Below are 25,336 nucleotides of genomic sequence, written 5' to 3' on the forward strand. Positions count from 1 at the left end.
GAAGGCTTCTCCTGAACAGCAAAAGGTGCTCTCATTGTATATATTTTTCCCTCCAGGTTATGGGACTTACAGTTGATTCCCCTAAGCCAGTGAGAGATGACTCATGAAATGACCCCTGATCTCAAGACCGAGGCAGGTTGGCATTGGCAGAGAGGTTATCTCGGCTACCTCAATCCCAAGTCACTCAGGGCTATACATCAACATGAGCACCTTAAACTGGACCTGCGAATGCACTGACAGCCATTGCAGATTCCCACCCCCAAACAGATTATATGACTATGTGCTACAGTACCAGTTTGGTGGGACGGGGGTGGTGCTGTGGGTTAAACCACAGAGCCTAGGACTTGCCGATCAGAAAGTCGACAGTTTGAATCCCCGCGACAGGTGAGCTCCCGTTACTCGGTCCCTGCTCCTGCCAACCTTGCAGTTTGAAAGCACACCAAAAAGTGCAAGTAGATAAATAGGTACCACTCCAGCAGGAAGGTAAACAGTGTTTCCGTGCGCTGCTCTGGTTCTCCCGAAGTGGCTTAGTCATGCTGGCCACATGACCCGGAAGCTGTGCGCCGGCTCCCTCGGCCAATAAAGCGAGATGAGCGCTGCAACCCCAGAGTCGGCCACGACTGGACCTAATGGTCAGGGGTCCCTTTACCTTTACCTACCAGTTTGGCAGCAGCAATCTCCACTAGCTGCAGTTTCTACACTTCAAAGGCAGCTCTATGTAGAGTGCATTATAGTAGCTGAGTCAGGAGCATGCAAAATTATGGCCAGGCTAACCCAGAGCTGGAAAAAGTTGCTCCTAGCTACTGAAGTGGCCCAGGCTTTAATGACAAAGGTGACTCAAGGAGCAATTCTGGGTGGAGTGCAACAGATTCAAATTATCTGATGCAAACAAGCCCTTTCTGAGGGCACTTTTCAAGTGAGAAAGGGACCACCGGGTCTTCCTTACATGCTGCTTCAGTAAAGAAATCACAGGTTTCCTTTTATTTGTTTGTGTCCAACAGTGCATGTGGTTTTCATGCATTATTACCAAACATGGGATATCAGGTCAGGCCTGGACTGGAATTGCTCATGAATCGAAGTCAAAGCAAACTGCACTTTCCTCTCACGCTCTACCTCTTACTTTCGATTTTTGCTTCTGTTCCCCGCATCCTTGCAGGGGAAATCTCTAAGCCCAGATTGCTTGTGGAAAGCACTTAGGGGAAGAGTAACAGCTTGTTCAGAAAACTTCACAACAGATCCTCTGGGAAGGGAACCTGTGCAATGTTAAAAGAAGGCAAGGTTGTTTGTACCGGGTTAGTCTGCAGCCGAGACAAGCAAGATCGATATAGCTTTGAAACTGATGTAGGTTGCAATGGGACACCGGATCTCCACTGGTGGGTTGGGAATGATGTATCTAACAACACAACAGCTGCAGAGGCACAAAATAAATAATAAGAAGAAAAGGCAGCGTACATTAGTTCTGTGGATCGAAGATTCCCTAGGAAGGGATGCTTCTTCCTTTGCTTCAAAGGCCACAGTAGGACAGACCTTTGGGTTTTTTAATGCCCGCAGAATGAAAAGGAATGAGGAATGAGACCACCAGAAGAAATTCATATTCAGCTTCCGATTTTGGCAATAGGGAAGGAGGATGGAAGTTCTCTCCTGCTCTGAAGCAGAACCAAACTACTTAGTTCTCAAGAGAGGTCCTTGGGCATTTAATCCAGTTATGGTCTGGACATAATTTAGCCAAATGAAGCATCTCTAAGTCCCATGGATCTCAAAGGACTTGAATAGCCACATGTAAAAAAATTAAAAATAAATCGTCGTGAAAATTCGCCGGTAGTTTAGTGCAAATTTCTCCTAATAAACACACTTGTGCATTTCAACTAACATACACATTTTTTTCAAGCAATTGCCAATAATGAAATGCATTTTGTATGGTGTTTTTTAAATAAATATTTTTACATTTTATGCACACTTCCTTATAATATACACATTTTTTTCGTGCATATTGTTTTGTTGGAGAACTGCATCATAAAACTCAGAAAACTGAATTCTAAGGGAACACTTTGTTTCAATTCATGCATTGGTTTTGAAATACGTGAATTAAGCAGTCATTTTAAGTCATTTTAAAGTCAAAGAAAAGGGAATTCCTCATTCATCTGATGCAAAGGACTGGATGTTACCTTGCTTCCTCCCAGCATAATGCAAAATGGGTGGAGCCTTACATCTGATCAAAGCTTTCACTGCTATTGGACAGCCAGTCTTTTGAATGGAATGCAGTCCCTTATTTCTCTTTCCGTACTTAAATGGCAAAACTTGCCTATTCGAAAGGAAGTGGTAAAGTGTCTTGAAAGAGACAACAGTTAGCCAATTTTTTACTTTCTTTTCTTTTAGTATTCTGCCTCTTTTTATAAGAATTTTAAGACTTTGGTAGAAGGTTTATTTTATGTCTCTTATTTTGTCTTCTTTTACTCTAGGCAGGCGTTAGCTTTTATCTGCCTCCTATATCCCTTTTCATTCCCCTGGAAAACAAACAAAGAACAGCAATTGCCTGGGTCTGACCTTTGGGCACATTCCAAGGTGTTCCAGATGGGGTGTGGGGAGGGGTTTGATTGACAGGCCTCAGGAGGCACTCAACTTAAGGCACGAGTCCCTCCTGTATTCCATGCACACTTTACTATGAAAGAGCACATCCTGTATTTTCTGTATTCTGATACCTACTCACAGTGGCGTCCCTTGTCTGCCAGAGGAATATATTAAAGACATGCTAAGCAACATTATTCATATATATATATTTAAAAGTGGCACTGTCAGCAAAGTGAAGTATACCATCTTCTATGTTATGAATATAAGATGTGCCTTAATATTCACAGCAGGGCTATCGACCTAATAAAACCTGATTGGGGAGCTGATCTAAACTCACAATAGATGCCCATTGCAGAAGCAAATGTGTTCTCTGAAATTAATCGCGTTATTTATGTGGCGCTTTAAATCGCCCACAGCTCCCAAGCTGAGGGGTGCATTTTAAAGGACCATGCCCTCCTTCTCCTTCAAAGCCATTCAGATAGTACACACCCAGCAGCCGCTATTGAAACTCCAGAGGTATGTCACAGGGGGGAAGAATACAGGAGTGTGTGCAGAGCAGCAGGGCTGCACACCTAGAACTCTTTCAAAAGGCTGAGATGTGAACAAGCAAAGGGTCCAAGTAGGAGACTGAACAGGTGTCTGGAGGAACTGCAAGAAGGGACAATCTTAGAATCATAGAGTTGGAATAGACCACAAGGGCCATCGAGTCCAACCCCCTGCCAAGCAGGAAACACCATCAGAGCACTCCTGACATATGGTTGTCAAGCCTCTGCTTAAAGACCTCCAAAGAAGGAGACTCCACCACACTCCTTGGCAGCAAATTCCACTGTCAAACAGCTCTTACTGTCAGGAAGTTCTTCCTAATGTTTAGGTGGAATCTTCTTTCTTGTAGTTTGGATCCATTGCTCCGTGTCCGCTTCTCTGGAGCAGCAGCAAACAACCTTTCTCCCTCCTCTATGTGGCATCCTTTTATATATTTGAACATGGCTATCATATCACCCTTTAACCTCCTCTTCTCCAGGCTAAACATGCCCAGCTCCCTTAGCCGTTCCTCATAAGGCATCGTTTCCAGGCCTTTGACCATTTTGGTTGCCCTCCTCTGGACACGTTCGAGTTTGTCAGTGTCCTTCTTGAACTGTGGTGCCCAGAACTGGACACAGTTAATCTTGGTTTCTCCAATCTTAAATTCAGTTCTCTACATGTCTGCAGCAATTATTATTATTATTATTATTATTATTATTATTATTATTATTAAAAGTGGAAATTTGTGGAAATTCACCAGCATTTTAGTGTGAATTTTTCCTAATAAGCACTTTTTAAATCTGCAGTTTTGACAAACGCGCACACATTTTTGCAACAAATTTCCCCTTTTGTGATGGGTTTATTGTATGTTATTTTCACTAACATATCAATATCCCCCCAATAGTTGCATTTTTTGCTGGGCTGGAGAACTGCACCACAAAATTCAGAGAAGTGTGAATTCTGAAGGATGACTGCGTTTCGGTCCTCGTGCTGTTTCGGAAAGTGTGTCTTTGCTAGATTTCTCCTTAAATGTCAACTGAATCAGAGTTCTTCCCCATCCCTAGTTGCAAGGACTAAATGCACACAGCCCTGGATGCAGAATCAGATAATAACAATAACAATAACAATAACAATAACAATAACAATAACAATAACAATAACAATAACAATAACAATAACAATAACAATAACAATAACAATAATAATAATTTATTTATACCCCACCCATCTGGCTGGGTTTCCCCAGTCACTCTAGGGAACTGTGCACGTAGCACATGATTGTAACCTGCAATTCCCCACCCAGCTAGAATATATACTGCAGAAGGCTGCATCATGTGCATATAGGAAGAGACATATGATACATATCCATACATTCACCTTCTGAAGAGCACAGGGAGCCCTGTTGTGCACAAATGTTCTGCCTGCCTAGGGCTTCCTCGTTTACTTGAGATGAGAGCCCACCACCACATGCATGAACTCAGGTGAATTGCTCACTCCACCGTGACCAAAAGCCAGGACAAATTTGGAGGGAGGTCTTTGTCTCATTGGATGAGCATGTATTCTGTTCGACGCAAAAGGTCTCATGTTCAACCCCCAGAATCTCCAGGTATGGCCAGGAAAGACACCCTGTCTACAGCCCTGGAGAGGCACTGCCATTTATTGTATGCAATGCGGAATTAGGTTCACCAGTGGGCTGCCTCAGTATAAGACAACTTCCTACATTCGGCCTGGCTTAAGGCCACTGAAGCAAAATCCGTGCCAGATTGTGGCATGGACTATCAATTTGCTTCTGTGTATCTGGATGGTGGTGTTCATTTCTAAAGCCAAGTATATCCTCTCTCCTCCCCCCCCCCCAAAGAAAACCCCTCCTATTTTGGAATAAATAATGATATTGTATATTAAGTACAACTGGTTACATACCCAGAGACTGTAATCTGACATTTGCTACAGTGGTTATGCATCTCTGCAATCTTTAATGAAGCATAACTGTGTCTGATTCCTGTATTCTCATTTCATCTCTTTTGCCCTTTCCTCATCTGCACAATATTTTTTAGCTTGTAGTAGGCCATAGGCAATGTATTGTCTTATTCCACAGTCATTGTACAGGACTTATTGAAAGCCAGTCACCTTTCTAGCTAGTTAGCTAGCTATCATCTATCTAGCTATCATCTATCTTTCATTCTAGAAGATGGTTTGTAAATTGGCAAGTCACACTAAATTTCACTGTGACTTTATAATTCCTGATTTAGGCACCTTCCTTCTGAATCGTTATTATATTTCCAGTGTGGTCCTCTCTGCTGAGCAAGGTTTTCTTGTTGTATAAGAATAATTTATTATCATAATTACCGGTACTCATTTCTGGATCTAAGAGGCATGTGATTTTAAAGGCCAGAGTGGAAGGCTGATATCCTTGTTTCTGTTTTTACTGAGTTCTCTTTTGATTTCATCATGAAAATTGGTGGTAACTGCCTTAATATTAATGCACTGAATCTTTTTTTGTGCTTGGTTCTATTAGATTAAACAGTATAACACTCTGAATGAAATATCTTAACAATGTGCCCACTTTCCGAGCAGTAAATTGTTAACAAAACATGAAGAATACAGGAAGTCAACTAAGTAGGGTCTGAAGCACACAAAGAATCTATTCTGCTCTGACTAACATTGGAGATAACCTGAGCCCAAATATTCCTGTGACAGTCTTGACCTATGGCCAATAAATTCATGGGTTGTGAGCATCTGAGCCAGTTTTATAGCACATCTTTTGGAAGGACTCTTGTTGAAACATATCAAGAGCTGGTGGAGCAAGCAAACAATTAAAAACTGTTATGTACTGAAGTTCTCACCCTGGGCCAGCAGGGGGATACTGTAGATAGCTACTTTTCACTCAGGTCCACATATGCAAATAGGGGATTGAAAGTGATGTTCAGTGATTGGATAGTTACAGAAAATGGTCACAGTTGCGTTGTACTAGAGCTCTATATAAGCAGGCTGGCTGAACCCTTCAGTTCAGTTCTGTTCTGGCCTGTGAATAAACAAGAGCTGTTGAAGAATCGCTGTGTCATCTGATATGTTCACCCACAACTTAACAAAAACTGAAAATCAACATGGCTGCTTTCGGTCTCCCCCACCCCCATATACAGAATGCTATATGTACTGCATACCTATTGCACTTTTCAAAATGCCTTACATTTATTTGTCGTTTATTTATTTACTTATGCCATTCACTTCATTTCTGAATGCCTTCCCACGAAACATCCTGAAGCAACTGAGCAATAAAAATGTGTGTAAAAAGAACTGTAAATGACAATTATGCAGGGCTACATATTGTGTCTTGCACCAAGATATAATGCTGTCTCTGCATCCTCTGAGAGAATAATAGTGGACGTCATTATTCCTCACCACCCTGAGGAACTCTCTCTCTCACGCTGTACAGAGAGAAGGCAGAGAAAGAGCTTTATGAAGAAAGAAAATAATAAAACGTAAATGCTCCCTGACCCCACTAGGGGTTCTTCTCAGTTGCTTATTTTTTCCAATCCTAAATTCAGTTCCTCACATTTTGCAGCATTTTGGGGGGGTAATCCTCATGAAAATTAACCCGCGTTTTAGTGCGTATCTGTCCGAGTGAGAATATTTTAATATTAAGTTTCACTAATATACACATTTTGGAAAGCAGTGTCTTAAAGACAATGCATTTTTATGTTATTTTCTCTAACATCTTAAGTTCCATGCACACTGTCCCCTAATTTATGCAAACATTGGTTGGAGAGCTGAATTTACAAAATTGAGAAAAGTGAGAAAAGTGTGGATTTTTAAGGACAGCTGTGCTTTTGTCCGCACATTGTTTCGGAAAGATAGATTCAGTTTTAAATGCAAACCAAACCAAATTTCTCCCGCATCCTGAGCCCCTTCAAATGCTTTGGTATAGATCCCCTCACCCCAAAACAACTGAAATTCTCCACAGCTGAACAGGGTGGTAAAAGGGGGAGGGCCATTCAGCCTCAACCCCAATAGATTGCGGCTTATCCAGCTTAATAAATAAAATAAAACCAATAACTTTACAAAGGATATTAAATCACTCAGATACTATGACCCAAAAGGCCAGGCTTCTATTTGTCACTCTGGACATAAAATTATTAGAGTCAGTCAAGATTCTCCGCCAGATTGCTAAGGGCAGAATCAGTCCTGGACTTTCTTTCTCTCTCCTTATAACAGTTTGTTAATAAGATGCCATTGCTATCGCCCATTATGAAAAGGGCAATGTAGATGGGCCATCTCGTTTTTGATTAAAGAGTGGAATGGAAATTTTGTCCACTCCTCATCATAATTAAAGGTTGTTTCTCCATTTTCTGTAATTAAACCCAGTTATGAATAGAAGTAGCTTTTTCTCTTTTTTACAAAGATATTCTTAATCAAAGGTTTGCGGGTGTGTTTTTTTTAAAAGTTCTTTCTAAAGCATCCTGTAGACTGTTGCCCTATGAAGAAGTGGAGGGATTTGATCCAAGTGCTCTCTTGCTTTGATTGCTAAGCTTGAAGGTTAAAGATCGACATTTGCAATTTTCATAGCTGCAACTCTTAAGCAAGGTTTTCAAATAGCACCAGAAAGAACCTTTAAACTACAGAATGCTACAGAGCAGAGGGAGGAGACACAATTTTGTGATCATTGTCCAATTCATGCATATATTAGACTTGCGTGAACAAAGGCAGCGAAATCCTCTTGGGTATGTGTTTTAAATGTTATTAAACAAGAATGACAGCCCTGTTATCTATTTGTTATCTCTCTCTGTGTGTGTGTGTGTGTGGTTTAAATCACTGAGCCTGGTCAGCGGTTCAAATCCCCATGATGGAATGAGCTCCCATTGCTCTGTCCCAGCTCCTGCCAACCTAGCAGTTTGAAAACACCCCAAAAAGTGCAAGTAGATAAATAGGTACCACTCCAGTGGGAATGTAAATGGTGTTTCTGTGCACTCTAGTTTCCATCATGGTGTCCCATTGCACCAGAAGTGATTTAGTCATGCTGGCCACATGACCCAGAAAGCTGTCTGTGGACGGACGCTGGCTCCCTCGGCCTGAAAGCGAGATGAGCACTGCAACCCCATAGTCTCCTTTGACTGGACTTAACCTTAAGTCCAGGGGTCCTTTACCTTTTGTTTTTACATATGTATGTAGTCAGTTCTCAACATTCCATAATAGTTAGTCTGCAGGGAAAAAGAAACCATAAATGGGGCCATTCATATAAAGAGTGGGGGTGAGTTGCACAGCCCAGCTGAGGATTGGTTCTCAATGGTTGGAGTCACCTGGGGCAAGGGGAAGGCATAACCCACAACCCAGTATTGTCCCGACGTTTCTCGGAAAGTGCTGTCATTTGCTCCTACGTGAAAAATGAAAGCGTTGTGTTTGAGGATACTGTCATTGTTTATTGATGTACATTGATGATTATGTATTTATATGTGTTGGAAGCCACCCGCAGTCGCTGGGGCAACCCAGCCAAATGGGTGGGGTATTTTTATTATTATTATTATTATTATTATTATTATTATTATTATTATTATTATTATTACCAATTAATGTTGCTTAATGCCAAAAGAGGCTACACAGCAGTTTAAAAAGTATGGAGACACCAACCTTAAACCATAAGCATTCTCATTTAAAATGGAAAAATAATAATCTCATTAAGATATTAAAATGTAAGTATCCGCATTAAAACAACCTTATTAAAACAACACAGTAATTAAGACAGGGGGCCATTACACTTGACGCCTCTTGTGTATTCAATCACTGTGAAAAAAACTCACCTCTGCATTGCTACAAGCGGATGCCACAGGCATAGCAAGACCAACTAGGTTTCATTTGCTGATCTTAATACCTTTACCGGCATGGAAAAGGAGAAAGCATGTACAATATATTTTACAGTGGTTTTAACCAACAGGCCTCGACAAAAAGAGCATGCACAGTGCACAAATGGCGCTATAACCATGTACAAATGGCTTCTCAAAATTCTCCACCCTACCTTTGGGAAGACACATTGAATCTGAAATTTTCTCAGAAAAAAATATATATCTTAGTTTGTGAATAGGGAAAGAATGATCAGAAAGTGCATATAGTGCTACGCAGCTGGAATCATTGCAATATTAGAGAAATAAGTAAGATTTCAAAATATTTATTTATTCTTTCTATCCCACCCTGTTTCCTGTGTATATACAAATACGGATGTTAACTTGAGGTTGGGCAACAGTTAGGTGGGTAGATTACCTATTGCTGGAGTCCCCCCCCCCCCAATGATGGGCTTCCCGATATTGTTGGACTGCAACCCGTAGCAACCCCAGCCAGCTTGGACGATGCTCAGAGGTTGTAATCCACAATATCTGAAAGCTATCATGTTGATTACTCCTGGACTAGGAAGATATTCCTGCCTGGCTCTTGATGCGTAACATACATGCTCCCTGTGAGCCTAAGGAGTTTGGATATGGGGGTCTCAAAACATACCGCGAAAAACAGATTGCGGGAGATGCTTGTGTTCCTTTTTTGCATTGAAAGCAGCCTATCTTCTTCCAAAGTGCCTGCATAATGCATACCATCGTTTATCATGCATAACATTATTATAATAAACACTGAAGGATTTGTAGTGGGAATGATGAGTCACTTGTAAATGGTTGCCAAGTGGATAAAGAACACAATGTATTTACATAGCGCTTAACTCCTGTTACATTCGAAAGCTGTCGTCAGATAATAACGGCGCAACAAGCGTAAGCCGAAATTTAGCATGCTCTAAATCCTTTCTCCTTTCTCTCTCCCCTCTTTTTTGCAACTTGCAGGTTTCTTGAGCACAGGGGATCAAGCAGCTAAAGGAAACTATGGCCTCCTTGACCTCATTCAGGCCTTGAGGTGGACTAGCGAAAACATTGGGTTCTTTGGGGGCGACCCACTGAGAATCACTGTTTTTGGATCTGGCGCCGGCGGCTCATGTGTCAACCTCTTGACTTTATCCCATTATTCTGAAGGTAACCGTTGGAGCAATTCAACCAAAGGTATTATTGCAGGTTGCAAATTTTGACGATTTTGGTGTCTTGCATGCCACCACTATGACTTCTGTGTGACGCTCTTGTGTATATATGTGCATATATATAAATATATAAATATATATACACACACATACACACATATATATGTAGCTAGATGTATCAAAAGCAACTTAATCATTAGATGGCATTAATCTTTCTGTGCTTTGCGGGGAGGGGTGGGGTTCATACCCGACTCAAAGGGGTGTAAACATATGTAAAAATCTCCCTCTAACTGACACAGCTTCATACTCCTTGCATTCTCCTAATGTAGAGAGGATGGCTTTCATTTGGCACTTTAACTTTTCCACGTTTATTGGGAAATTGAGGGCTTAATTCAAATGTCTCGAGTAACGTGAACGGGAGAAAATGAGCCACAGCATGTTGAACGTGTTGGGAGGAAGGGAGTCAAAATGGCTCTGGTGTCATTGTGAACACTTAATAAATAGCACCATCATCACTGGTGGTGCCACAGTGAAGATAAGGAGGCATTTAACAGTTGGTATTCCTCTTTTCGGGACGCGGGTGGCGCTGTGGGTAAAACCTCAGTGCCTAGGGCTTGCCGATCGCATGGTCGGCGGTTCGAATCCCCGCGGCGAGGTGAACTCCCGTCTTTTGGTCCCAGCTCCTGCCCACCTAGCAGTTCGAAAGCACCCCTAAGTGCAAGCAGATAAATAGGTACCGCTTTATAGCGAGAAGGTAAACAACATTTCCGTGTGCGGCGCTGGTGCTGGCTTGCCAGAGCAGCTTCGTCACGCTGGCCACGTGACCCGGAAGTGTCTGCGGACAGCGCTGGCCTCCGGCCTCTTAAGTGAGATGGGCGCACAACCCTAGAGTTGGCCACGACTGGCCCGTACGGGCAGGGGTACCTTTACCTTTATTCCTCTTTTCAATCATACCATCAGAAGATTTTGTCCTGAAAGGAAAATGAACTAAGAGACATGAACTAAGAGACATATAGAGCAGAGATGGGGCAATCCAGGCCTCTCTGTCTGGTCCTCTTCTCCATCACGTACCTTATTCCTAGGACATGCTTTTCATCAGCCTGAGTTTATACCCTCCTTGAGTGTTTTGCTTTGCTGGGATGTCTCCTTGAACTCTAATAATGCCTCTTGCTTCCTGGATGGAGGACACAGAGGAGTGTCTGTGTGTGTGTGTGTGTGTGTGTGTGTGTGTGTGTGTAGAAAGCTGCCTACACAGGGCATTGGAATAGATGACCCTTGGGGTCATCTCTACTGCCCAGAGATACAATGTGAATGTGTCTCTTCCCCCACATTTGCCCCCGTTCCTGCCTGCTGCTGACAGGTAGACCCTGGAAGTGGAAGGTTGCCCAGATGGGATTGTGCTTCTTGGTCTGCAGAATATCCCCCTTGGATATAAGTTCCTAAAGGGGGGGCACACTGGGGATCATTGCAGTTGCCCGATACCCCTATAAGTAATAATCAGATTTCAGGGTCCTTGTTTGTTTTCATTTTCAAATACATTTTCATCTAATATTTCAACTGAGGTTGGGTCTGTTTGATCCAATGTTTATGAATTCATTCATTCATTCATTCATTCATTCATTCATTCAAGTGTTTATATATTCAAGACAAAAGCATCCACAAAGCAGCTTGCACTATAGCTAATGTGAATGGGACCTGAGATGGCTTTTTTAAAGAGACTGAACAAATTCATGGAAAATGAGGCTAATAGTCACAATGGCTAAATGCTTCATCCGAGAACAGACACCAGTGCCAGATTTAGGGACGTGCAGGCTGCTTCCTGCACTGGGTGCTGAGCCGGGGGGCGGGGTGTAAAATTGAGAAGATCCATAACCAAGAAGATCCATTTTGGGGTGCCAGTTTTTGGGTTTGTGCAGGGCTCCATATTACAAAAGATTTCCAGAGATTTCCACAGTCTGCCTCTGAATACTAGTTGGTGGGCAACAACTGCAAGAGAGGGCTGTTACCCTCATGTTCAACTTCCGAGCTTCCCAAAATGTATCTGGTTGGTCACTGTGGAAAACGTAACGCAAGACTAGCGATACCTTTTAATTGATCCAATATCCTTACACTGGGAAGGAGCAGTTACCTCCCTCCGCTTGTGAGGCTTGCAGAAAACACTTCCCTGTTGGGTATTCACTCAGCAGAACCTATATGCCATGCTTTCCCCCCCCAGGGGGTACTCATGGGTACGTAGTACCGGCACCCCTTTTGTTGCTGTTAAAACGTGTGGCACTTACTGTAACAACTTCATGGTGAGTACCACCACCTATTTTTCTAGGGGGTGAAAGCACTGCTTATATGTACAGTGGTACCTCTGGTTGCGAACGGGATCCATTCCGGAGCCCCGTTCACAACCTGAACGGAACGCAACCCGCATGCACGTGATGTCATTTTGCGCTTCTGCGCAAAACCCGGAAGTAACCCTTTCCGGTACTTCCGGTTTGCTGCGGGACGCAACCTGAAAAGACGTAACCTGCAGCGTTCGCAACATGAGGTATGACTGTATATATTCTTTGGAAAGAGAGTCAGTGACATTCACAGTATAGATGAAGCCAACAGTGTTTCACCAGTTGTCAAGGGCCTGTTTAGCTTTTTTTTTTAATGTGTAGAAATGTCTAGAGGAAAGTTCACTGACACAGCTCTCTGTTTCAAAGCTAATGGCAGAGCGGCTGCAAACTGTTATCTACTGTGAAGAAAATGAGCACTTAGTCCAGAAGTCTTTTGTCTGAATCGGTTATGAATTACACTTGGTGCCACCCAAGGAAAGAGCAGGCTTTTAAAAAACGATCTTTTTGCATGTGCAATCTAAAATTGCCCAAGTATCAAGGTCACTCCTGCACGCCTTTTCCTGATCTGTGCTCTTTTCAGCACAGCCAGCCAGCTTTCTCCCCTTCAAGTTTGACACCCCATAGCAGGGGTCACCAGCCCGGTGCTCTTGAGAACTCATGCACCCATCACTACCTCCTATGGAGGCGGTGAAAAATCACAGCAAATGTCTCTTCAAAAATCTACAGTGCATGAGATGGGGAAGCTGAAGCTGCCTGCACCATTTTGTGTTATTGTCTCTTTTTTCTGCTCTTTTAGATGTGGCAGCCAGGGGCAGACTTTGGTATTATGGTGCCCTGAGCTAGGCCAAAATTTGGCGCCCCCGCCCCAGCTCTCACAGCCTGCTGGGCTTTGGGAAGGAGGTACGGGGGCTCCAGTCCTAAAGACCTCCCACCTCCTTCCCAAAGCAATAACTAGGCTTTGGGAAGGAGGTGGGAGAGCCAGTGTGGTGTAGTGGTTAAGAGTGGTGGACTTGTAATCTGGTGAACCGGGTTCGCGTCTCTGCTCCTCCACATGCAGCTGCTGGGTGACCTTGGGCTAATCACACTTCTCTGAAGTCTCTCAGTCCCACTCACCTCACAGAGTGTTTGTTGTGGGGGAGGAAGGGAAAGGAAAATGTTAGCCGCTTTGAGACTTCTTCGGGTAGTGATAAAGCGGGATATCAAATCCAAACTCTTCTTTTTCTCTTGGACCTGTCAGAGCCCTCATGCCTTCTCCCCATAGCCAGGCAAGTGCTTCTCATGCACCCTCTCTGCTTGGAGCCCAGTGCAGAGGAACTGGCCATACTGCCCTAAAACCACCTCTGTGGCAGCCATTTTATGCTAAGCCACACACGCCCCAGTTCCCCAGTGTTATGGCATTGCTAAAGCTCTCCTCCGAGCTCCAGCCTCCGTGACCTGGAGAAATGGACCACTGGCTACCATCTCTTCCTCACACTGCATTCTGAGAGGCACTTTGTAAGTGGGGGATGTGATTGTCACAAGGAAAGCAGTCATCGGTGGGGGAGCCATTTTTGCAACCCCTTTCATTTTGCCTCAGGATAGGATGGGAGAGATGGTTTGAGCTGCACTGGAGCTGTCATCCATTTCCACATCCCCAACAATGTTCAGGACTAATAATAATAATAAATAAAAAAATAAAAAAATTATATCCCGCCCTCCCCACCCGAAGCCGGGCTCAGGGCGGCTAACAACAATAAAATAGTACAACATTCTAAAATCATTCCATTATAAAAGTAATTCAAATGCTCGGGGGTCGCATAACCAGTTAGCATGCCAGAGTCTCGATCGTTATCAGAATTAACCAGACAATCGCTCCACCAACTAAGAACAGCCATGCACCACCACCCACAGAATCAAGAAAGAGCTATCAATCTGTCAATCCTTTCCGTGTCCGGGCCGGGTGAGCTTTCCCCAGCTTGTTCTCATTTCATCCCAACCCTGCCCCCAGCAAAAACGTTTGAAAGTTCAGCCCAGTTCTAATGAGCTCACTTCATGGGACAACATTGCCCACCCAGAGATGTGAAGTGATGCAGCTTTTGGTGTGGTGGCTCATTCACTTAGACAGTTGACCATTTGTTCCTGCAGTTATCCAGTATTGATGAAGAAACATGCATAGGCCAACCCCATACTTGAAACAATTGTTTAGCAGCATCAGCAGCACAATGGTTGAAAATATTTGAAGAAGAATCCATATCATCTTTTTCTCAGAGGGAGGTGGATTTTCTCAAGGAATGTTTTTAGAAGAAGTCCTCTGGAGAAGGTTGGGTTCAGCTTTAATCTGAACCATGACATTTTTGTCGAAATTAACTCGACAACATAAGAAGGGTCTACTGGATCAGGCCAGTGACTCATCTAGTCCAGCATCCTGTTTTCACAGTGGCCATTCCATAAATTAGAGTAGAAATATCCATCTGTCCTCCAGTGACTGTGATAAATATGACTCTCACTCAAAGCGAGACTCGATTTATTTTAGCTGTATAGAACCACAGACCAAGATAGCGTTTTAAAAATGGTGGGTAATAGTGAGGTATGTACACAATAGAAAATATCAATGAACAAACTGTAGCCATGAATAACATACATTCAGCTGGAGTTTGGACATGACCCAGCCAAAGTTAAGCACTTTTAAATCAGCATACGCCCTAGGGAATAAGTGCTGTTCCATCTTAATAAAATTTACTGTTAAGTAAACATACATTAGATGAGGTTACACAGTCTGTTGATTTTGGTTCTATCCCACTGAATGTAAGGTAACTTCAGCATGACCAGATGGATGGATTATGCCCTTTACTTTTGATAGTACCTGCTCTCTGTGCCAAGGCTACAATCCTCAAACCATTTACTCTGGAGCAGTGCCACTGATTTCCATGGAGTTGCTTCAGAGAAAGAGGCTTTAAGGGTTAAAGTGGAATATCCCTTTCATCCATTTTTTTCATTATCACAGTTCAATAAAAAAAAAAAAAGATTTTTGTCCTTAAAGTAGCTGAATTGAGCTTTATGGTTTGAGGACTTCGACCACTTTTAACTTAATCCAACCTTTAATGGAGCATTTAACAAGCTCTGCTGTTTATATCAGCAGTTTCTGAGCAGGTGACTTTCCTTACCATCTAATCCATAACCCAGTAAGGCAGAAGTTGCAGGGATTTAAGCCGATTTAGTGCTTTTGCCATCAGTGGAAATAAACACGGCACAGTGGCATTCATTTGCTATTTTCTCCCATTGAGGAGAGAAGGGAGTCATGTGTCAGCTTGAGGGTTATACTGGGCTGAGGATTATCCGTGGAACAGGAAATTACTCTGTACTATCTATGTGAATGAAGCTGTCCTTTCCACTTAAGTGAATGGCAAAGCCTTTTGGGTGTGGCTGAATCTATTTCTGGTCTGTGTTACCGACACCTTTTTTTTTACCCATTCTGTTTCACATTTATTTACTTTCTCTCCCCCCCTTCAAAATCCTTTCAAAATACATTGCATTCTGTCCATCAAAAAACAGGTGTAAAACCATATTTTTGATATCTTTAAACCTATTTGGGTATCTTTAAACTGCTGAGGAAATTCATGGCAACATTCAGAGGAGCGTGAAATTTATTAGATAGTGAGATTCCAATCTGTGTGTTGGTCCAAAAGGTGCAGAAGGAATCAGAAAGTATCAGATTCCTTAAGCATTCCCGAAACAACAGTAAAGGGAGCAGCGTGGGGCAGATCCCATAAACCCATTCACTGATGGAGCAGAATTCTTAATCCAATTTGAGTGTATTCTGCCATAATTTAAAAGAAAATCCCTCGAGTTCAATGTAAATGAAATCCAATGAATCGTTCAGAAGCTGAACTTGGATTCAGAATTCTATTGATTTGTACAGTGCCGGCAATATTAACCACCGTAATGCAATGCAGAGTTTGAAACTGCCCACACTGATTGAAGATTACAGTCAGTAGTAAGCATATTGGCTCTGTAGAAATATGAGCTGCTTTCAAGCGGTCACTATTTTGTGAGAGGGATTCAACTGCAAACCAGAAAATTAAAGGTTTGAACAATTAAAGTGCTGTGTTTCAAAAAGCAACCACCACCCACTTTTACAAAAATCAAACCTTCTGTGGTAAGGAAAGTGATGGGGGAAAGCACTAGAAACTATGGGGCAATGATCTATTTATGGAGAAACTTAGAAGTTCAGCACAACAAGGACTGATCACATGACCTGGAAGCAATCTTAAGTTGATACCTGTGACATTTTCATGGGTCCTGTTGAAGTGCCACCTTCTTGGGGTGCTGCAAATAAATAACAAACTAAAATGTGTAATTCAGTGTTTGACTTTTGCACGCTGTGCCCTTTTCCTACCTACCTACCTCCTCCTCATGTGGAGATAGTAATGAAGTATGTGGGCCTTATTCCATTTGTTTGAATCTAGGAATTCTCGAACCGATTGATCTGTTCCTTGGAAGAAGGAGGCCTATCATGTGCCTATGTTCAAATAAACGTGGCCTCCTCCATTGATTATTTTCTTCCCTGATGGAAGGAGAGAGGTTTCTGTGTGATGCCACGATGAGGATGCTGCCAGTTCACTTCCACAACTCAGTTCTTGTGAAATGTGAAAAAAGTGGTTTATAGGGCATAAAGAATTAAATAACTGCAGCGGAGTCTTCCCCCCCCCCCCGAAACTCAGAGATGAGGGACCTGTGGCCCTCCATACATTCCCATAATCTCTTATTGTTAAGGTAGTCATGCTGATTAGAGCATCTCAAGTTCATCCAGACAGCCACAGGTTCCCCATCTCTGCTATAACAATTTAGTACAACAATTTTATTCAAAATAAGCCACGTTCTTCATGGACGAATTGTGACACTGAAGGCAGCAATAAATACATGGGCATTAATGCTTTGCATCCGACATTCAACTCATGTTTTATTCAGTGGTCCAGGTGCAGGAATGATCCACCAAATAACTATACTCTTTCCTTAGTAATATTAATATTGATTTATCTACCACTTATACGTATGTCCAAATGGCTTCTAAGTGGTTTAAAACTATAAAATCAATGCATAATTAAAATACACAAAGCAATTGCATCAAAGCAGTAAGAGCATCCATAACTAATATATACAGTAAAACAAGTCAACTTTTGACAATAAAACACAATTAAAACAATAAAACCAGAAGTTCAGTTTAGGGGAATGCTTGCCTAAACAGTCTTCCAGAGCCAGAGGAATGCCAACACTGTTGGGACCTATCATAGTTCAGCAGGGAGGGCATTCCACAACACTGGGGTCACCAATGGAAAACCCCATCTGTGTGTATCTCAGGACTGGCATTTTATCATTTGTATACAGATCAGCGTGGACAGAAGGCAGATCTGAATCTTCAGGCCATCTTGACTTCTGATTGCTTAACAATAGCAGCAATGAAACAACCCTCCTTCTACCCTAAATTTTACTGTTGAAATTCAGAAAACTTGGGAGAACACAGGGTAGATCTTGTGTGTGGAAGGCCTGTGAGCTCCATTATGTTCTATTACTAGTGCCTGAGCTCAGAATTATTTAATTCTAAGTGTATTGTTTATTTGCACCTGGCTCCAATTGGGGATTTTGTGGTTATCGTAAAATGTAAAGTAGGCACTGCAAGTTTTAAGTGTGCTTGTCTCACTTGTGTTCTCTCATTAGTCTACAACAATAATATATAGTTTTTGTTTGGACACAACTGTATTACATTGTTTAACTGCACATATACCAACCAATGAGTTCCTCCTCCACTTCCTTATCATTCTCATTCTCATCCTCATTTATTATTATTATTATTATTATTATTATTATTATTATTATTATTATTATTATTATTATTATTATTATTTCCTAATGATTATATTGCAAAAATGAGGTGTTTTCCTAACTTAACTCAAATATTTTAAGCATGTAACCACTTAGCTATTGCTTTCGGGTCTGTTTTCTTATCCTGTCTTCTACCTTCCCATACAGGACTTTTTCAAAGGGCAATAGCTCAAAGTGGAACAGCTCTTTCCAGCTGGGCAGTCAGTTTTCAACCTGCAAAATACGCCAGGATGCTGGCTACAAAGGTTGGCTGCAATGTGTCCGACACTGTAGAATTAGTAGAATGTCTACAGAAGAAGCCTTATAGAGAACTCGTCGATCAGGATATCCAACCAGCCCGATACCACATAGCCTTTGGTCCAGTCATTGATGGGGATGTGATACCAGATGACCCTCAGATATTGATGGAGCAAGGAGAGTTCCTCAACTACGACATAATGTTGGGCGTCAACCAAGGAGAAGGGTTGAAATTTGTCGAAAACATTGTCGACAGCGAAGATGGCATATCTGCAAGTGACTTTGACTTTGCTGTTTCAAACTTTGTCGATAACTTATACGGATACCCTGAAGGCAAAGATATACTGAGAGAAACAATTAAATTTATGTACACTGACTGGGCGGATAGACATAATCCTGAGACAAGAAGGAAAACACTGCTGGCTTTGTTTACCGATCATCAATGGGTTGCACCAGCGGTTGCTACAGCTGATCTTCATTCAAATTTTGGATCACCCACATATTTTTATGCCTTCTACCATCATTGCCAAACAGACCAGGTACCTGCATGGGCAGATGCTGCTCATGGGGATGAGGTTCCTTATGTATTAGGAATCCCAATGATTGGTCCTACTGAATTGTTTCCTTGTAATTTTTCCAAAAATGATGTCATGCTGAGCGCAGTGGTGATGACATATTGGACAAACTTTGCAAAAACTGGGTAAGTAATTGATGAGCTTATAAGGCAGATCAAGATTTTGGTCAAATCAAGGCCTATCCTTTCTCATGACACCCAGATCACAAAGAAGGGTTTCCACATTGGTAATTGTAGTTTCATGTGTTTTCAGCTCATAAGCTTACAACTGAGAGCAACATATTTAAAATGATCCAGAAGGGGCATAATCAAAGCATTTCATCTGAAATTTCCCTTAAAAGGATTTACCATTTTATCTCTTAACACTCACAGAGGATTACATTTCTCTACTAGTCTAGTGTATGTCTCTGGAATTGTGGGGAATGATATTTTCCCATGTTCCCATTGTTGTTGTTGTTTAGTCGTTTAGTTGTGTCCGACTCTTCGTGACCCCATGGACCAGAGCATGCCAGGCACTCCTGTCTTCCACTGCCTCCCGCAGTTTGGTCAAACTCATGCTGGTAGTTTCGAGAACACTGTCCAACCATCTCGTCCTCTGTCGTCCCCTTCTCCCTGTGCCCTCAATCTTTCCCAACATCAGGGTCTTTTCCAGGGAGTCGTCTCATGAGGTGGCCAAAGTATTGGAGCCTCAGCTTCAGGATCTTCCAGTGAGCATGTTCCCATTAGGGCTGGGGATATAAGCTGAGTTCCAATATAATTATCAGGAGTTGTCAACCACTTTCTTGATGCTACCTTGTTAGGCTTTTGATTTGGGATAGTCTGAAGACTAAATCTAAATAAATGAATCTGATCAGATCTGCATTGCAGGGGGTTGGAATAGATGACCTTCAGGGTCCCTTCCAACGCTACAATTCTAAGATTCTGTTCTCACTATATGGAAGGATTAGACTGACATCCCAACCAGCTGTAAATGATGCCTAACACTTAAACTCAAAAGACAACCAGGAGGGGAATGGGCTTCATTGGATTGCCAGGGTAATATTACCCTATATGTGCAGCTGCAACCATGAGAGAATGAATCACGCCCTTGTTCAATTTTAACATTTTGAATATTTTAACTATTTTAGAAGTAAGGTGCATGGAAACAATAATGCGCGTAATTATTATATTGGGAAGAAAAACCAGGAAGCTGCCTTATACAGATTAACGCCATTGGTCCCCACTTCACATTTCACCTCTGCTGCTATGAGCTCACTGGCAAAACGTCTCTCTCCTTCAGCTTCCCCCCACCATGAATAATATGAGTACAATGCTGCCCTATTTTATAGCATTGTTGTAATAATTGCAAAGGGATGATGAATGTAAAGTGTCTTGAACTTTCAAAAATTGCCACATGAATGTTAATCATTTCTTCTAGTTCCAATGTTCTGGTGGTGACTGCTCTTGCTTATGTAGCTAAAATGGCAACACCCAAGCATGAGAGAGGAGGTGGAAATAAGCTTGGGAATAACCTGAAGGGTGAACATTCAGTGGGTTTGGGGGCAGGATTTCTCAGTGAGGAGGGAGCCTGCTCAGTGGTCATGAAATGCTAACTGATTGTTGAGAGGAAGGGACATAAAAGCAAGGGGGAACGAATATGGAGTGAAGTATTGGAGAGGACTTGGCTGGCTGGCTAGAGTAGTGAGCAGGAGTACTCCAAACTGCAAGATTTTGTTGCAGGTTCGACCTACTGTTATTATTCTAATGGGCAGCAAACGTAGCAGGAGTATTTGGTTCATTTAGCTCAGCCACTGTTACGACACGAATCCGTCATGCATTTAGCATCAAAGGCTGCGTGAAACTTTTATCTTCAGAAGACACTGCACCACTGATTACCACTTGCTGGAAGCCAATAGTGGGGAAAGTATATTGACTTCATGTCCTGCAAGTGGGCTTCATGGTGACACCTGGTAGGCAACTATCAGAAGAATGAAGTTCAGCTCTTGATCTGATCTATCTGGACTCCTCTTACATTATACATGCAGGAGTGTCTCCACCCCTACCATTCAGCCCAGACCCTGAGCTCTAGCTCCAAGGGTCTTCTGGCTGTTCCCTTATTGTGAGAAGTGAGGTTTACAGGGAACCAGGCAGAAAGCCTTCTCAGGAGTGGCACTCACCCTGTGGAACACCCTCCTATCAGATGTCAAGGAGATAAGTAACTACACAACCTTTAAAAGACATCTGAAGGCAGCCCTGTATAGGGAAGTTTTTCATGTTTAATGTTTTATTATGTTTTTGTATATGCTGGAAGCCGCCTAGAGTGGCTGGGGCAAACCAGTCAGCTGAGTGGGGTACAAATAAATAAAAAAAAAATATTATATTTTATCTGACCATGTAACAGATGCTATGGCATTACTAAGAGCTGAGCCCTCTCCCCAATGTTTTGCTGATCAAAAGCCAACTTCATAATATGTTTTATTTTAAAAATGCTGACACTACAGTGGTATCTTGGGTTACAGATGCTTCAGGTTACAGACACTTCAGGTTACGGACTCTGCAACCCAGAAATAGTACCTTGGGTTAAGAACTTTGCTTCAGGATTAGAACAGAAATCATGTGGCAGCAGCGCAGTGGCAGCGGGAGGCCCCATTAGCTAAAGTGGTACCTCAGGTTAAGAACAGTTTCAGGTTAAGAACAGACCTCCAGAACGAATTAAGTTCTTAACCCAAGGTACCACTGTATATGAAATATTTGTGGGGCGGGGGAAGAGAACATAAGGAGAGTCCTTCTAGATCTGGTCAAAGGCCTGCCTATGTCCACGTCATGTTCTCACAGTCTCAGGCAGGATGCCCATGTGAAGCCTGCAGCCAGGACCTCACTGTAATGATGTTCTCCCCACTTGTGATTGGTGTTTTTTCCACCAAAGCTGGAGCCATTTTCAGTAACACTGAACGTGTCCACTTTTTTCTCCCTAGGGATCCGAACCAGCCTGTCCCACAAGATACTAAGTTCATTCACACGAAACCCAACCGCTTTGAGGAAGTAGCATGGACCAGATACTCTCAGAAAGACCAGCTTTACCTTCACATTGGATTAAAGCCGCGAGTGAAAGAACATTACAGGGCCAACAAGGTGAACCTGTGGTTGGAACTGGTACCTCACCTGCACAATCTTAATGACATTTCACAGTATACCTCTACGACGACTAAAGTGCCATCAACTGATATTACTTTCAGACCAACCCGGAAAAATCTGGTACCCGTAACTTCAGCCTTTCCTACAGCCAAGCAAGATGATCCCAAACAACCGCCAAGCCTAATTTCAGGAGATCAAAGAGACTACTCCACGGAGTTGAGTGTAACTATTGCTGTTGGAGCATCTTTGCTGTTCCTGAACATTTTAGCCTTTGCAGCTCTATATTACAAAAAGGACAAGAGGAGGCACGACGTCCACCGGAGATGCAGCCCGCAGCGTACAACTACCAATGATCTTACACACGCACAAGAAGAGGAAATAATGTCCCTCCAGATGAAGCACACTGACTTGGGTCATGAATGTGAATCCATCCATCCACATGAGGTGGTTCTCAGGACCGCCTGCCCCCCAGACTACACACTAGCTATGAGGCGGTCACCTGATGATATTCCTTTAATGACCCCCAACACCATTACAATGATACCCAACACTATACCTGGGATTCAGCCCTTACACACATTTAATACATTTACTGGTGGACAGAATAACACACTGCCCCATCCTCACCCACACCCGCACCCGCACCCCCATTCACATTCAACAACTAGGGTATAGCCAGACAAGGTGAAACAAACTTTTTTGTGTGTGTGTGGATTACAGTGGGTTATAATTACAGAAGACTTCACTTGGCTTTCAACCTACAAGACTCTTACTATTTAAATATGGAGAAATATGATGTGAATATACATATCAAGAACTTTGGGGATTTTGGGGGGGGGGAATGAACTGTACATATATACAAATGAACTTTTAACAAAAAGAGAAAAAAAAGAAATTATAACTTTTTTGCAATTGCTTGAAGCAGTTGTCCTGAATGATACTTTTTTCATTCACATTCGAGTATTAATTTTTTGAGGATTTAAGTTACATAATGGAATTAGGCATGTGCAACACAAAAGTGGGAAAGAAACTATGACTGAAATTAAAAAGTTCTATGAATATGCACAATGGGACACGTTAATGGAATGTCAGATAATTTTCACCAGTTTTTATTTGGAACTGTTTTCTTGTGTAGACCATATTTACATATTTGGATAAGTATACAAAGCACTAGTGCTGTTAAAAGGCCTTAGAAAGGGGCTTATATGCTGAGATCTGCCAGTTTAAAAAAAAAAAAGGAAAAGGGAGAAAAAAGGAAATGAGCTTTCATAGTCTGGCAGGTTATCACATAAGTGCTGTCAGTATAAACATTGCGGGAATAAAGGAAACCGGATATTTTAGCACGATGTGCATGATAATTTATTATGCTTGGTGGCTGTGCTGCTGATTAAGCCGTAATTAAAAAATTCTTCTTGTCCCATTGGAGTTCTCAACAGAAGCTTCTTTCCTCAATTGGCGCATCCTAAAGGAGGTTTGTTTTCAAGGGGGGAAAAACCATAATCGACAACCCCGAAATTCCCAGAAGCTTCCCAGTAATGGAAGGCATTACAGAAGGTCTTAGAAGTGTTTGATGGTACAGTTGGTGCATAGCAGAGAACAAACCCGGATAGGAATCCCAAAAGAACATGAAAGGCAACTCTGTATGTTTCTAAATGCTCTCTTTTCTTTCCACCCAATTAATTTATAGCGATAACAATGTGACTAGGGCATCCTTTGATGAAGCACTTAACATGTTGTTGAAGGTTCATTACAACCTCTTGCGTTTATACCAGTAAAATAAATTTTTAAAAAAATAATCCAAAGATTTATTTGCAAGGAATATTTTGCAATGTGTAAAGATGCCCTCATCCCCTCCCTGCCCAAATCACAACTATTACAGCTCTCAGTAATTCTGTTGACTTTGTTATATTGCACTGAGGAAGTTCATTCCTAGGATTTCCGAGGTATTCCTTTTTTCTTCTGCATTTACTCTTCAGCATTCCTGTAAACTCGCTCAAAATCAAAGGAGATCTCTCTGCAGAGTACAAATATTGATACAGAGGCTATGGGAGGATTGAAGTCACCATCTGGAAAATGTTTTACTTCTGCATCTTACTTAATATTGTCCTGTTTTGAAAGGAATGGTCTAAAATGAGAGGAAGGTCTTTGTATCCCTCCCCCCCCCCTGTTACTTTTGGATTTTAAAGAAATGGTATGTCACGGTCATTTAAAAACAAAACAAAATGTTTGTATGTGTAATCAGATGTACATTTATATTTAAAAAAGAGAAAAAAAATTGAGATGGACTAAAGAGCACATCCCTGAGGAATACTTTCTCTCTTTTCCTGTATTATATTTCTATTAGAGTAAAGTTACGTGATTTTTTTTTATTTTGCATTTTTTCAAATTACTAGCAATTTTGATAGTTTGTAAGATAACGCGCAGAACTTTCTCTGACAAACTAACTGCAGTAACAGAAATGTTTCTTTTCAGTTACTCTTTTTCAAGATTGAAAGCTTATTACACACACAGCAAATTGTATACTACTTGATGGGGGGAAATAAAATCTTTGTACTTCTGGGCCATTCATGTTGGCCGCTGAGTGAAAAAATAAAGCTAATCTGGATAATGGATATTATAATTATTCCAATGCTAAGAGACCTGATATTTGCTCATTAAAGAGCTCAAATGTTTATTGCTGTTTTGTCATTTTTTTAATGAAGTAATGGTAACTGTCTCAGAATAAAGAGTTATTTCTTGAGATCAGTCTGGCTTTTGAAGACTTTGGTACGCCTTCTACAGCTAAAAATAATATAATAAACAAATAACAACCATCACTTTGGGGTTGCGACTCCACCATTGAATTCCTTAGGAAAGTGTAAGTCACAAGCTGTAACCGATTACATTCTTGCCTGGAAGTAACTAAGCACCACTAAACACACTGGGACTTACTTCTGAGTAAACATATATAAGACTGGGCTGTGTGTTTTCCAGCCAACATTTGCAAGGCAGCAAAAAGTTGGTTGCTGGAAACAACAACTTCAGGTTGTATTTTTAAACACACATTTCAAATAATATTTGACAATTACAAGAAAAGGTTATACAGCAAATAAACGCTCAGAAATCCAGCTCTTAGCACATCAAATACGAGTT

At 41.8% G+C, this 25,336-nt stretch overlaps 1 protein-coding gene across 10 annotated transcripts in view; it reads left to right on the top strand.

The window, feature by feature from the left end:
- The window catches only part of NLGN1 (neuroligin 1), a 657,716-nt gene extending 632,840 nt beyond the window's left edge, over nucleotides 1–24,876 (top strand). For 7 of the 10 annotated variants that reach the window (XM_083504022.1, XM_083504017.1, XM_083504015.1 and 4 more), the window contains 3 exons: nucleotides 9,903–10,115; nucleotides 18,427–19,216; nucleotides 22,045–24,876. In XM_083504022.1, the coding sequence (XP_083360148.1) occupies nucleotides 9,903–10,115; nucleotides 18,427–19,216; nucleotides 22,045–22,879 (1,838 nt within the window). In that variant the 3' untranslated portion in view covers nucleotides 22,880–24,876. The remainder of the gene's footprint in view (nucleotides 1–9,902; nucleotides 10,116–18,426; nucleotides 19,217–22,044) is intronic. The other 3 variants (XM_083504020.1, XM_083504023.1, XM_083504016.1) reach the window with 1 other exon arrangement.
- Nucleotides 24,877–25,336: the final 460 nt, after the last annotated feature.

This window comes from Podarcis liolepis, assembly GCF_965112155.1.
Source record: "Podarcis liolepis genome assembly, chromosome: 5".
NCBI classification, from domain to species: Eukaryota; Metazoa; Chordata; class Lepidosauria; order Squamata; family Lacertidae; genus Podarcis; species Podarcis liolepis.